General features: G+C 37.9%; 1 protein-coding gene across 1 annotated transcript in view; it reads left to right on the top strand.

Annotated features, from left to right (window-relative positions):
- The window catches only part of UPB1 (ureidopropionase, beta), an 18,438-nt gene extending 6,700 nt beyond the window's left edge, over window positions 1–11,738 (top strand). The window contains exons 6-10 of the mRNA XM_009695500.1: window positions 2,848–3,017; window positions 6,434–6,515; window positions 7,356–7,398; window positions 8,499–8,653; window positions 11,490–11,738. Of these exons, the coding sequence (XP_009693802.1) occupies window positions 2,848–3,017; window positions 6,434–6,515; window positions 7,356–7,398; window positions 8,499–8,653; window positions 11,490–11,573 (534 nt within the window). The 3' untranslated portion in view covers window positions 11,574–11,738. The remainder of the gene's footprint in view (window positions 1–2,847; window positions 3,018–6,433; window positions 6,516–7,355; window positions 7,399–8,498; window positions 8,654–11,489) is intronic.
- The last annotated feature ends 3,192 nt before the right edge of the window (window positions 11,739–14,930 follow it).

Here is a 14,930-nt window from a genome sequence, read left to right as displayed (position 1 = left end):
GGAAAGAGATTGGTCTGTAACCTATTCAGCCATGTGTGGGAGGGCATATAAATAAACAAAAATCAATCCTTCTTGAGACATCACAGTTTGTTGCTGTGGAGATGATTGTGACCTCTGGTGAGGAATAAAGAAATAAGAACTGATGAATTCCCTGAAGCAACAGCATTCTTGTTTTTCTTCTCCTATTGTAATAAAAGAAAACTGAGAATAGAAGAAAAAAATGGAAATATATTCAATCAGCAGAATTGTTTTGAAAAAGGATTGTGAGTGCCCACCACGTGGTATGCTTTCTACAGACATGAAAGGAGATAAAATTAGTGCCCAAGGGACTGTGCGATTTCATGAGACCTGATAATAAATAAGAAACATGAGATGTCACTTTTACTGGGCATGCTGAACCTCTAGTCCTTGGTTTCAGAAGATAATCCCCGTGTATCTACCATGCCATTCTCCTATGCTTACACGAGGCCCTAGTTTGTTCCCCAGGCCTAATGTGGTTCTGCTTCCTTCAAGACCAATGGTAGTGGTTGTTAGAATGGACAGATAGTATCAGTAAAAAGGGAATTGCTTTACAACAAACCTTTCTTATATGATAAGAGACACGCCCCATTGGGTCAGGCTGGTGGATTGTGTACCTTGCTTTTCTGTCTCTAAGGTTGTCATGGCAAGGAACTGGTACAAATAATTGGCCACTCTGCAACTTTCGTACTCCCCCAGTATCCACAGTCCTTGCATTAGGGATGTTGGGTGGCATGTTCCTGTCTGTTTAGTTCCTTATCTGTGGGTCTTTTATCAGTGACTTTTCTGAACCTGGTGATAATACCTGCTTTCACAAGGAAGCACATTTTAGAAGTGTGCAGCCTGCTGCACAAAAAAACCTACTTTGGTTGAAAACAGGTATATGAGTGTAATGTCAGTGAATACCCGGTGCTGCTGCTGCCTTGGAATTTCTGTATTCATCTTGTCCACTGCCTTTGTGATTTTGTAAATCTTATTCATCATATCACCCACGGCCTTCCATCTGCAGATTGAAGAGCATTTTTAGTTTCTCCTCACAAGGGAGCTGCCCCACCCCCTTCATCACTTCAGTTGCCTTTGCTTATTCCATCTCCAGTATATCCTTATTGAGATGCAGACACTAGAATTGCCCAGACGACTCAAGCCACGAGCACACAGAATTCTTATAAACCAGCAAAACAGTGTTTTCTGTTACATTTTAGTATCCTTCCTGTTGATGTCTGAGGTTTTCTTGGGTTTTTGTCTACCACTGAGCAGACAACTGTCAGTGACTCCACACATACCCTTTTCTTGTATCTGGAAAGAACCATTTCTGTAAGTTTCATTTAAAATATCTCTGTGAATGTTTCTCTCTCAATAGTTGTTTACAATGCCCTATCCTTCTCTTCAGCAGTGCCTTTTACAGGAACCAGTGCATTTCTAACTTTAGAAATGTTTGATATAGTAAGATAAAAGTTCGCAGCATATGGTAAATGGAATCTTTCAAGCCAATAGTTGGCTCCAGTTTCTTTAAGGAGTGTTCTCTAGATTATCTTGTGATTTTTCCTGGAGGTTATTTCAAGCCTTCTGTTTGTTCAGAGTAACAGACATATAGGAAATTTAAATAACCAATCTTAGCTATACACTGATTTTTCCTTATAGCCTTCATAGAATTACTGCACGTCGTTACGTAACAGGTGAATGTAAAGGAATTCCATAATCGTAGAATCATAGAATGGTTTGTGGTGGAAGTCACCTTAAATACCATCTAGTTCCAACCTCCCTGCCATGGGCAGGAACACCTTCCATCAGATCAGGTTGCTCAAAGCCCCATCCAACCTGGCCTTGAATGCTTCCGGGGATGGGGCATCCACAGCTTCTCTGGGCAACCTGTGCCAGTGCCTCACCACCCTCACTGTGAAGAGTTTCTTCCTAATATCTCATCTAATTCTTCCCTCTTCCAGTTTAAAGCCACTGCCTCTTTTCCTATCGCTCAATGCCCTTGTAAAAAGTCCCTCCCCAGCTTTCTTGTACACCTGTTTAGGTATGGGAAGGCTGCTCTAAGGCCTCCTTGTAGCCTTCTCTTCTCCAGGCTGAACAACGCTGACTCTCTCAGCCTGTCCTCAGCAGAGGTGCTCCAGCCCTCGGATCATCTTTGTGTCCTCGTCTGGACTCACTCCAACAGGTCCATGTCCTTCTGGTGCTGAGGACCCCAGAGCTGGAGGCAGTACTGCGGGGGGGGGGGTTCTCACCAGAGTGGAGTAGAGGGGCAGAATCCCCTCCCTCGATCTGCTGGTCACATTGCTTTGGATGCAGCCCAGGGCACGGTTGGCTTTCTGGGCTGCAGGTGCACATTGCTGAGTCACGTTGAGCTTCTTGTCAAACAACACCCCCAAGTCCTTCTCCTCAGGGCTGCTCTCTGTTCTTTAAACAGTGTTCATCTTTTTAATCAGAATCAAAGGATTGTGATGAAAATTTTCTTATGTGGTGAAAGTACTAAGAGAGGTGCCTAAAGTTTGGCAATTTGTGGATCTCTCTTAAGCTTCTGTGGAAGTTTCTAGCATTAATAGAAGTGTTTATGTCAAAATTAGACAGTGCTTAGGTGTAGTATGAGTGAAGGGAAACAGAAAGGGGCTTGAATTTAATCTCAGCAGCCAAAGAGAGCTACTTTTTGCTATATATCCATTACAGTGCAGCTATGTACTAAATGAAAGTATGTGATCATGGTCTAATGACTTGAAGCTGGTAATCAGAAAGTGGGCAGTGTCAAAGCAAAGTTGGAGGTAGTTCTTTTGACTTTTTTTAAGAAGTCTGCCTTTGTGGTTCTTTGTTTGTTTTGTTTGTTTGTAGTCTACTTACTATATGGAAGGAAATACGGGACACCCAGTGTTTCAAACACAGTTTGGAACAATTGCTGTGAATATCTGCTATGGGCGCCATCACCCTCTGAACTGGCTCATGTTCAGTATGAATGGAGCAGAGATCATCTTTAACCCTTCAGCCACTATTGGAACACTCAGGTAAAATACAAGCTGATTTAGGCCATTGCATGCTTTCTGGGTTAACTGAACCTCTGAGCCCCTTGCTGGGGCCTCAGGGGCACCTTGCTGAGGCCTTGGAACTGAAGGTATAGCCTCCTTGGTTTGCCTTCATGAAGGAATCTGCATTGTTCTCCACCTGGAGTTTTGGGCTATTGGTCTGCTCACAGTCACTGATTATGTTCCAGAACTTTAGTTGTACATCTGCAGGTCTTTTGTCTTTCAGACAAAGTTAAGCAGCATCCAGCTGGTGTTCTGAAAACTAATGAGAGTTTATTTAGATCATCTATGTATTATTTTTGCTTTATGATAGGCAGTAGTAATTTACATTCAGGCTTGGCTTGCCAATTTGCATTGTCCACCTGAGAGCCAGTAAGTGTGGTGTCAAATTGCAGTTTTCAGAGCCAAGCTGAGAAACTCTTTTCTCAGAAACTTTTTTTAATTGTTGGCAATTTTGTGATTATCAGGCCTCTTGAACCAGACTGAACCAGTGTAAACTGTTTCCCTTGAGATTAATCTTCTGCAGATTGACATTAATTGCACCCTACTGACTTGATTTCCTAAAAGAAAAAAGAAAACCAGCTCAGTGAGCTAAGAAAATACACTTCTTAGCTAGCCCATAATGATTAATTTGTGGATTAGATCTTGAATATTCTTTGCCTCCATGTTATTAGCATCAGTCGCATTTCAATATAATAACCTTTGAATGTGCCATGCTTCCAAAGCATTCTCTGACACAGGCTGTGTATTCCTTAGGACGCTATAACATGATCCAAAATAACTGCATTTCTTTGGGACTGGCGGGAGGGCTTTCTTTAGGAAGAAACCTTGTAGAAATGGTTTTAGTGGTTCTTTATACCACTCTTCTTGACAAAATCACCATGCCTTCCTTTCATTTTCACTGTATTCTGTTCTTTGCTGTACTACTCAATAGTTTTAAGTTCCAAATTAGATTATTTGTAAATTGAGATGTGAGATTCCAGAATGTGTCTACACATCAGCTTAACACATGATAGAACAACTGTGCTTTTTCTTTTTTTTTTCTTTTTTTTTCCTGGTAACAGTAGGCTCTGAAAAGTAGTTGAGTAATGTATGATGTTTGCATATATATGACTGAGGAAGTGATGGTAGTTTATGCTTAATTATAGGTGTTAATGTTTTTAACCCTTTCCAGCATAAGCAGTTAGCTTTGTTACAGGGTGATGGGGAAGAAGTCTGGCTTTGCAGAGTTCTTTGGAACAAAGCTTCCTACAAAGACATTTCCTTTGTGAGTTAAAAAAACGTATTTTGGGCTAGCTGAACTGTCTTTGAGTTTCCAGCTCCAAAGATAAGTTTTAGGAAGCTAACGAGCATATTTCATTGTTACTGATGATATTGTAATATAAGTATAATATTCAGTAGCAAACAAAAAAAGAAGACATATTGATCTCTTGTAGTATTAAAAATTCTTTCTCGTGTCTCTTCTCTCCCTTCAGCTCGGTTTGTGTGCGTGGACTAATTGCAGAATACTTTCATTTTTATTTCTTTAAACCTAGAGGAAGAGATTTTTCCAGTGTCAGTTTTGTAAACCTTAATGTGTAGAATGTTAAGGCAATATAGACTGGATATGCAAGACGATAGAAGAGTTAGAAATGTAAGAGGAGTATTTTTTTTTTTAGCACTTCCATTTCTTCAGGATTCCCCCTAATCCCCTCAGTTTGCCTGTTTAATGTAAATTTGGAGGTTTTCTTTCTCTGTAACAAGTTCCAAGAATATTAATCCAATTTTTTTTGCTGACCAGCTAGAAAATCCTGAGGATGACAAGCATTCATAAAAGGGTAGAAATGGTGAAAAACAAATTAGAGGCATAAATTTTTCATATCCACAGCCAGTTCTGATGTAGAGAACCATGTATTTACAGACCTGGAGAGTAGAACTGTAGGTTAGATGCACTATTCTGTCATTCAGAATGTCTTTAATATTTTTTGGTATAAAAGATAGTTTAGGTTGAGTAATGTTGGAAAATGTCCATTGAAAAGAGTTGAATGAATACACAATGTTTTGGGGGCATTTATGTCACTATTAGAGTATTTGTGATGTTTGTTCACTTACAGCCCATTAAAAGGAGAGTGAACACAAATTACCCTGTTGTCATACAGCACTTCATTGGCACTCTGGGTGCTTCAGGCTTTCCTAATTATTACCTTTCACTTGATCGTTTATAAGCATATGATTTTTGTTTCAGGAAGAGGACTCTTGAGACCCATGTAAAAACTGTCTCTGGGGTCACTTCTTGGCTATAGCCTTTTTTTCCTGTCTTCTCTTCTGTGAAATCGTAATTTGCTGGAGCTTTTCAATAAAATCCCTTTTTCTTAGAAGAGCTGGCTGCCAGACTCAAAGCAATTGAGAAAAGAGGCAATAAACCAAGTCCTTTCAATCAGTCCAATGACCATCTCTTCAGATTCTTGAGTCTGACTGGGAGATTAATGAGTCAGATGCTTTAACCTTGTCTTGGTGTTCAGAATCTGGTGGGTACTTGCTGTCACAGGAGTGTACAAATTGTATCATCTTTGTTTTGGAGCTGAGTACTTCCAGACCTCCTATTAACTAGTCTGATCTCTGCATATCAAGCTATTTAATAAAAAGAGGACTATTTCAGTTTTAAACATCAGTCAGAATTGAAATCTCCTTTGCAAAAGAGACAGAGACTTGTAAAACAGAAGGAATTTTTTATTCCTCATTTCTCAGCTCTTGGTTTTATGTAAATTTAGTGCCTGGTTTAATAGACAATTACTGGGAAATTATTGGGATGCTTTTCTTAAACATGTTTTCATTTTCACCAGCCCACCATGGGGAAAATGCCTTACTGGAAAGTGCCATGAAAACTGAGGTTTTTTAATTGGGTTTTTTTTATTCACTGCTGCAAAAGCCTCTCCTGGACCATTTTGGGGAAAAAAGGAGGCAACTTGTATGAATCTCTTGCAGCTTTGTTGCAGAATGATGTTTGGAATATTGAAAGTTAATGGAATGTGAAAGCACATGTGTAAATGTTTCACTCTCCAAATTACGCAAAGGATTTTACACTTTAATTGCTTTGAAAATCTTGAGATGTGTTATTCCCCCCCCCCCCCACAAAACCCAATTTGTGAAAAGCCTAAGAGTGTTTGTTCCCCCCCCCCCCCAACAAAGCCATATTTATGAGGTTATCAGATAGAATTGTTTATACCTATATTTGAGCAGAAAGTAATTAGAGTGCTTGGCTGTATCTCGGGAGATTTTGATTGTAAGAACAAGATCAGTCTTAGTAGCTAACTTTGGCTTCTTTGACAGAAAATTTACAGTGTGAGACAGTCATAATCTAAATGTAGCTCTGAGGTAGACAAGTAGTGAATACCTGCCTCCTCTTTTGTGTATTTCAGCGAGTCACTGTGGCCTATTGAAGCAAGAAATGCTGCCATAGCTAATCACTGCTTTACATGTCCCATCAACAGGGTAGGAACGGTATGTATCTTCACTTTATTATTTCATTTCATAATTTAGGTATTGTAGCATGAGTTAATTCAAGGAATGAACTGAATAGCACTAGAATGCATTGATTTCTCTACTGTGTAACTACTGTATTAGCGTTTATAATATGATTTGAAGATGGATAGTGATAAAGGGATTGAGAGCTGCCTTGTTGCTGGCAGCCTACTTTTTGGTTGCAGCTGCTTCCTGTTCTGGAATTGCTCTCTTTATAATAGGCACCCACCCTTTTGCTAATTCTCCTAGTTTCTATGGTGAAGTTCTTTTGGCCAAAATGACTGAAAATTAAGTGTATCCTCAAGTCAGTGGTACACAACAGGTTACTGTTGTACAGATACTACCTCTTTCTGGACACTGAAATTCTATAGTGAAAATCAATATTGCACACAATAGGTCTTTCTTGCCTTCAGGTTAGTCCAAATACCCTACATGTGTGTTCTTTTGAAAGGCTCCCTGCAAAAATCCAGGTTTGTTCTTGCTGTTATGTGAATACATTTACCTTCTTTTGTGATCCACAAAGATGTGTTTGGTTAAATGTCTCCTCTTTTGCCTCTTCTTTAGACCCGTGAAACTGATACGAGTCATGTTCCCCAAAGTATATGAACAACAGGGAGTGATACAAAAAGATCTTGCTTTCTAGCCTATCCATCATAGGAACTAGGCCCCTCTGACTCCCTTTAGAAAGTGCTGATAGTATGCCAGAAAAAAATCTCAATAGATTTACATAAACTTCCATACTAAATATGATAGACTAGCAAGGATTTCTTGAGTGAAATGGAATTATACTGCCACCTACGGATTCCTCTTATTTCACAGGAGTACTACAAAAACGCCTTTACTTCTGGAGATGGTGGAAAAGGTATGTTCAGAAATCACATTCAGTGGTTGTTAATAATTGTTAACTAGAAAGTCTGAAGAAACGATAGCTCTCCTGCAAGTGTCTATCCCATGACAGCTATGGCAGCTAGAGACTGCCTTACTTAAGACTGCTATTCTCTAAGCTGGAGAGAAGAAGCACTTCCTATTAAAGGTGATGGTGCCGCAGTATGTGGTCACCAGAAGTTGATACTTAAGGTTTCTGTGTATTTTCAGAGAACTAAGAGTTTTGGAGTCAATGCAGTATTGTAGGACTGGAAGACAGAAATCCCATGAATTAGCCTGTGTTGTCAGTGCATGCATTACACTTTATTTGTAGTTTTAAGATTATTAAGAGCAATAGCCCTAGCCTGAATCCCTAGCCAAGCCATTTTGCCCTGTTTCACAGATTTGCTGGAAGTTAAAGAAGAGAATGCTCAAAGAGCATGAGATTGGCTTGTATGTACTTCACTTGTATGTTGAAACACTATAATTTGTCCTGTGACAGCCATGACTGCCTTTGGCTTCATCTGGAGTGGGCCTGAGCCTTTTTTTAGCTAGTTTTGGAGCAAAGTGTTTGTAGCAGCTGCATGAAAAAGGTCAGTGGTGTCCATTGCTTAGTATTACAACAGATGTGGCTGATTTTTGGCACAACTCGGAGTTGTGCAATATGAAGTAAGATTTTTTCCATGCCTTAAATCCCAGTAGTTTCACCTCTGACCTTGTATTGAAAATTGAATGGGTGATTTGACAATTAGAATTAATTTAAATTCTAAAGAAAAAAAACAGTGAAAGCAAAGCCTTTACTTTAGTTAAGAGACTTAACAATAGGAAAGCATAATCAAGCATTGTTTAAAAGGCAATGCAGTAAGATTTTTCCTGTTAATTTGATATATGTGACAGCTGTACTGTGCATCAGAGTAACTACTAGTCAAAACTGCAGTTACCTTAGGAGCGTGCTGTGGCTCTTCAGGATGATACCTTGCTTAAAGCACAGTGAGTGAGCAACCACAAGAAACTGAGCCAGGTTTTATGGGACACTACATGTTCAGTTGTATACTTATTTGTAGATGGTGTTACATGCTCTTTAAAAATTTCTTTAAGCACACCATGACTTGGGCCATTTTTATGGCTCAAGTTATGTAGCTGCACCAGATGGCAGCAGGACCCCAGGACTCTCTCGCACTCAGGATGGACTTCTGGTAGTAGAGATGGATCTAAATCTTTGCAGGCAAGTCAGTGACAAATGGAATTTTAAGGTAAGACTGCTTATAAATAAACAAACTTACATATGATATTAGAACAAACAAGCTTTCATAATGATCTTATCTTAAAATAGTTAAAAGGCAGCCTTTTCTTTTTTTCTAAGAGTCCCAAGCTTACATTGTTGAACTAGTTTAACAGGATGTTCTGGAGGCCAAAGGCATAAATGAAAAGGAGTAGACAAATTCAGAGAAACTAGGCCAATAGCTTTTAAATGAAAAATTTAGCCTTTGGTCCTTAAGTGTGGATTGCCAGGAGCTCCGAGTACTGCTAGGGGAAGTGTGTGTGGCTTCCTTATGCAAGGTACATAGGCATTTGTCACTGAGATGGGCCTTCGATCTGACCCAATATGGTAGTTCATTATATTCTTATAGGCCTTAACTTGCGAGTTTTGGTGAAATTTAGTCAAAACTCAAAACCACAGGGATGTTGAAGCTTCTGAGAACTTTCTAAATGCAAACTTCTGGAAGTGTTAACTCCCTGAATTTGTGGACGTGTTGAAGCCACAGAGAAAGAGCTGTGTACATTCATCTCTGAAGCATTTTGAATTTAAATCAGATAAAGATGGCTGCAAGCCTCTTCACGTGGCTTTAACAAACTTATTTATTACTATTTTTTTGTATTCTGAGATGAAGCTAATTTGGATCCTCTTTCCTGAGGGTGTAATTTGATTTAATTTGTCCATCAGCAGCACTGGTTTAAGAAATTGCCACTCAAGCACTGCACTTTGCTGACCCTTGAGTTGTGCTAGTACCAGCTATGTGGGGTGCTATGTTGTATACTGGTTTAGTGGAGTGAGCAGATTTTTACTTTTTTTTTTTTTTTTTGAAACAAGCAAACAAATGTTACTCTAGTTTCTTCTTTTAATCTGATCGAGTTTACGGTAGGCCGCACAGATATTCTGTTGGAAAAACAAAGGCGGCAAGCAAAAGGAGAAAAGAGGTGGCAACTTCTTAAATAGGCTTTCTTGATGAAGAAAACATCTTGCTTGCTTCTGTGGAGACAGGTCTTTTGTTCTCCTCAGTACTGCTAGAGACTAGAATTTTTTATATCCACTCTTAAGATCAGCATGACTTGAATCCTAACAAAGGAGACCAGAATTCCTGGCTAGCAGCCTTCACGAAGTATGAAGGTTCTTCAGTGATAATCTAGTATTTAAAATAAGTAGTCATTTGCAAGGAGTATGAATTTTTGCACTTAACATCTGCTTGCAGTAACATTTACTTTATAGAGCTGGTTTATTTGGAACCACCTTGTGCATTACAATATAGTGCAATATATAATGTGTTTTGATTTCAATTCAATGTAAAAATACAAATTTTCTGTGGATTTGAAATACTGAACAAACTTTTAATTTAAAACATAGTCATTTCTTAGCTAGAGCTTAATTTCTTTGCTAATGCTACCTATCCATATATAGGGACTAAAGACAAAAAGTAATTTTGGGTCTTTTTCTGAACAGAATTGCATTTGCTATTTTACAGATGCATGTGGTAGGTGTATGGCTGTTGACATAGTGGAATTAAATTCTGCTGAGAGATTCCCAGTTTTTAAGTCAGGCAGGCATTTAGTTTTTCTTTGCCACCGAAAACTGAGGCCCTTATTGCAGAGTAGAGATTTAGTGTGTCAGGGAGCACATGGAGCATTGCTTATAACAGCTTAGTAGTGGTATCTGAACAAAAGTGATTGTATTGATTAGGAAAAACAGACAGTAAAAGCAAAACACTGATCGTTAGCTGTTTTGTATAAAATTGCTTACTTTTTGTTGTCTTCCAAGTCATGCTTTCAGCACCTTAATTTTATGTTGATGGTGTGGATTGTGATTGTTGGTCTTTTGGCACATAAGGCACAGCTGTGGCTTTTGTTTATGTGACAGGGGATATCTCTTGCCTTTTCCTCTCATTTGTGGCCGAGACAGAGGTAGTTCTTGATATGAGGGGGAATGAGGAAGTATGAAGTCATTGATTATCCACTGCAGAAAACCTTTGATAGCAAGTAGGAACCTATTTAACCTTCTCTGGACTCTGCAGTTTGCCTTCAATGGTGCCTGAAAGGGACGTTAGGTGGAATGTCTGTGCTAAACTTACAGCAGCAAAATAGTTAAACAAATTGTCCTCATTACACTCTGGAAAGAAAGAAGTAATTCACCCCTCTCGGAGCCGATGTTATAGATTGTGCACTTCAGAAGAGGATGATAGCTCTATGTATGGTGCTGTATTTCAGCCTCTTAGCTTACTGTATCATCCAAAGCAATGATAAGATTTTGTATTAATGGATAAAGTAAGAGAAACCCAAATACCATCAGTGGCATGCAAACTTATTGCTGGCAGCAGGGTTCATCAGTTGTCAAGGACATAATATGAAGGCAAAATTACAGATACACTCCTTTGCCTTCATTGACATAACTTACTTAAAAGAGAATATTGTTGATGCACAAGAAAGTAAGTCCATATTTCACATTCAACTTTCAGCTATCCAGGATAACCAAAATAGCCTTAAGTGATTAGTCAGCAGACATGACTGTCGATGAAGGAGAGCTGGAAAGCAGGAAGGTGTTCATTTTAAAGTTTTACTTCTTAGAGTGGAAATGCACTTCTACTCTTTTTTGGGTAGAACTGTAGTTCTAGGCAACACAATGCAAGTTCTTTTATAAAAGTATATTAGTTTGTGCTAAAGCACCGGAGGTCTTGCATTTTTAGTGAATTACGATTTTATTGTTTGGGGCAATTAAATAATCTGTCATCATTTAAAAAATGGTGGGTATAAATATTTTCTACTGAGGTACTTTCATAGCTCACTAAAAGAACTGAGGCTTTGATTTTTCTTTTCCAGATGACTGGTAGATATGAAATGTATGCAGAGAAGCTCACTGAAGCAGTCCAGCCTTATTTTATACCCAGTGTAATCAAAGAGTAAGAGAGAGCATCTCATTACAATCAAATGCCACATAAAAAATTAAAAGGTACTGTTGGATGATAGCTTTACTGTGGATCACAAGTTATTATTTTAATGTTGTCATTTTAATTTCCTGTAACCAACTTTTAAATAATAGGATTCAAAACTGTGTTAAATAAAATAATTGAAAAATGGCTTCTTGGGGGTTTTTTGTCACTTACACTAATGAGTCCAAACTTTTGTTCCTTACTAGAAATATATCCAGTAGGAATACACTGATATAAAACGATGATGAAATTTATTCGGTAATGTGATATAGTTTGATGGAGATGAGTTCAGAGGACATAAAAATTTTTACATAAGCTTTGCATTGTGTGTCTATTTACTTCTGCTTTCTAGTTTTTACCCTCTACCCAAATGCATTAGGGAGAAAGGAGGTATAAATTGTTTTCATCTGTGTGTGTTTTTTTAATTACATACTATTTGATGCAGTTCTGTTAGAGCTAAGTAATGTCCTAGACATGTTCTAGTTGTTTGAAGATGTGTGGGTACTGTAAAACAAATCCACTTCAGTTCTATTTCCCTTTATAGTATGTATTACAACCACAGTTGGACCAATGTCTTTGATGGGCTCCTTCAAGGTACAAAAGTAGTGCTGCAGACAGATGCTTTCAATATCTTCACAAGCTCAGTGCTGTGTTGAGGCAAAAATAGAAACACTGGCTAAAGCATAGGCAAGGCTTGTGCACTTGCATACTTGTCATTGTGAACAGAAAGCCACGGAGATGCTGTGAGGGATCAGGATGGGTAATGAAAAGTACTTCCTTGGAGCTGTGCTCCAGTGGCATATTTAGTGGTTGTGGAGTACACAAAACAGCTGTGGAATATAGGTAATAATAATACATTTGCTATTTTCAGCTACCATTGTATATTGAAATTTTGTTTTGTATGGTTCAGGTAATGCAGTGTTCAGGAAGTGCAGAATGAAGACAATTTACAGCCTAGCAACTATGAACTTTTAGCTGAAAAAATTTTTTTTCCAAATTACAATTTCAGCTGTGCCATTTCCAGTTATGTAACACATCCTCTAAAGATTTTCCAGTATTTTTCATAATAAGCTAGTTAATAAATGCACTTGCTACATTATGTTACAGGGTTATTTGTGACTTTAAACCTTTATTGAGAATGGCTTGATTACAAATAAAAATATACTTATGTATAAAATCCCTGCATGTAAAATACCCCTTCCTTTGCTATTGACATCATGAAGGAAACAAAGGGACACATTTTCAGAATGAGTATTTTGATAGACAGTCTTGTAATGGGAAACAAAGTTTCAGAAACTGCAGATGTTCTGAATGCTTGCCGAGTGAGCTTCTTTTAATCTGAATTTGTGTCATATAAATACTCAGTCTTTTCACTTGGCTTTTGCTTCTTCCTTGTGGTTTCATCTCTCATAGCTATCTTCCATTTGGTGGCTATAAGAGATCCTGTTGCAGTGGTGGAGCTCGCCTTTTGTCTGTATTAGCTGAAACAGCTTTGTTTCTTTATCTTTCAGTTTTGTTGAAGTATTTAAACCCTGGGTACCAAACATTTAACAGTCAATATTGTTACACCTATGTGTGCACTTTGACACTTAGCATGCCCTTAAGTTCATGTTTTATGTATAAGCTCAAGAGTCACATTTGGATAACTAAACCACTAAGAGGCTAAATGTCAATTACAAGCCTTTTGTAAGAATTGTTTTTATTTAGCTAACCAAGCCTGCTCTAAAACAAATCCTGTAGCAGTTTCATGGTATTGAATGAACTACCTACCTGAAAATGCATGGGTTAAGGAAGTAATCTATCAACCTGTAGTTTACATACCTGTTAATTAGTAACATAGCTAATACAATCTCTCTAAATCAAACATCATGAATTTGGACTTGGACATAAAAATTCCCAGATCAGTAGTCTTCTGGTGACTTCATTTGGAGAAGTCAGAAGGCATTATCTATAATGGGTTTTGCACCTTTTTTCTGGGATTCTGCTGGTGGCACGAATGTACTGGGTCTATTACTCACAAATCACATCTTAATTTTTACTCATTTTGCAAGTAATATGACAATGTGCAAGTGACAGAATGTATTCCAGCTTCGCCAACAATAAGCAAAATTCAATACACTGAAAATTTCTTGTCACATGCTTTTTGTTCGGAACTTTTTTTAAGGTTCCTGCATTTAAGTGTCTGTTACTATTTTTAGCTTTTGTACAAAGGAACGCTCTTGAATCTACTAAGCATACTTATTGAACACTTTCCAGATACTTTTCAGTAAGTCAACAATGTTTTCTCTTTAGAAAAATTTTTTACCATGCTGAAAGTAGATTCCTATTATTATTTCCACCACTTAAATAACAATGTCCTTTTACTGTTATTCCACGCAGTTCGAAAACTTGAAAACCATGCCAAAGGTGCGGATCTGTGTCTTAAGTGCAAAATAGAATTTTGCTAGCTTTACATAAGTATTGATTTTTCTACCCACTTCAATGTAGGCAGGACTGGAGATTGAGACTTGTAGGAAATTGTGATCGATGAATCTGAAATAGGTGGCTATTTCTTACACTTCACAGTGCTCCTCAGCAAAGTAATTAAACCCAGGTAATACATGAAAGGATTTTGAATGGGCTGCTAACGATTTCACTTGAAATGTCTGAATACAGTAACTCCAACTTAATCCAAATACTGCTGTATTTGAGCTAGAAAATCTGAGTTTCTGCCTTTTTACTTGTAGCAAAGAGTCGTTTGTATTCCCTCTTTTCTTAATTGATTTCAGCTTTTCTTAGAAGGTCATTGAACTAATACTAATAGCAAAATTTGACTCAAATTGTGATTCAGCGTTTTAGCAACAATCCAGTATATGCTGTCAGATATTTACAATTTACATACAAATGTATACCATTAGTATAGATGATCATTTTCTGTATTTGCTTAGTAAGTTTAAGTTTATATTTAGAATGGATTCTGCAGAAACTGGCACATATGAGTGGCATAATGTTCAGAGGTTTTTGTAAAGAGCAATAAAGACTTCTAGGTACAAATAAAATATCTTCACTTAAACTTTTGGGGCAATACAGAGCTCTGAGCGGTCATCCTAGAGGATTTAGCCAAACAAGATTGAGTTGGTGGTACAAGGGAACAATACGAATAACTACGATTCAAAATTAAATGTAGTGACATAAATGCTAAATCCGTGTAAGGTGAATTTGGTACATGGGAAGCTTCCTTGAGTAAATGTGTTTCACTCCTACAATGCAGACAATACTGATGAGCCAGGGAGGCATTTTTTAGTTATTTAAAACTGGTTTAAGTTAATTTTTTTTTTCCTTCCATAATACC

This window comes from Cariama cristata, unplaced genomic scaffold, assembly GCF_000690535.1.
Source record: "Cariama cristata isolate BGI_N322 unplaced genomic scaffold, ASM69053v1 scaffold3572, whole genome shotgun sequence".
In the NCBI taxonomy this organism is placed as follows: Eukaryota; Metazoa; Chordata; class Aves; order Cariamiformes; family Cariamidae; genus Cariama; species Cariama cristata.
The sequence above is the reverse complement of the archived record's forward strand: the minus strand, read 5'-3'. Positions and strand labels throughout refer to the sequence as shown.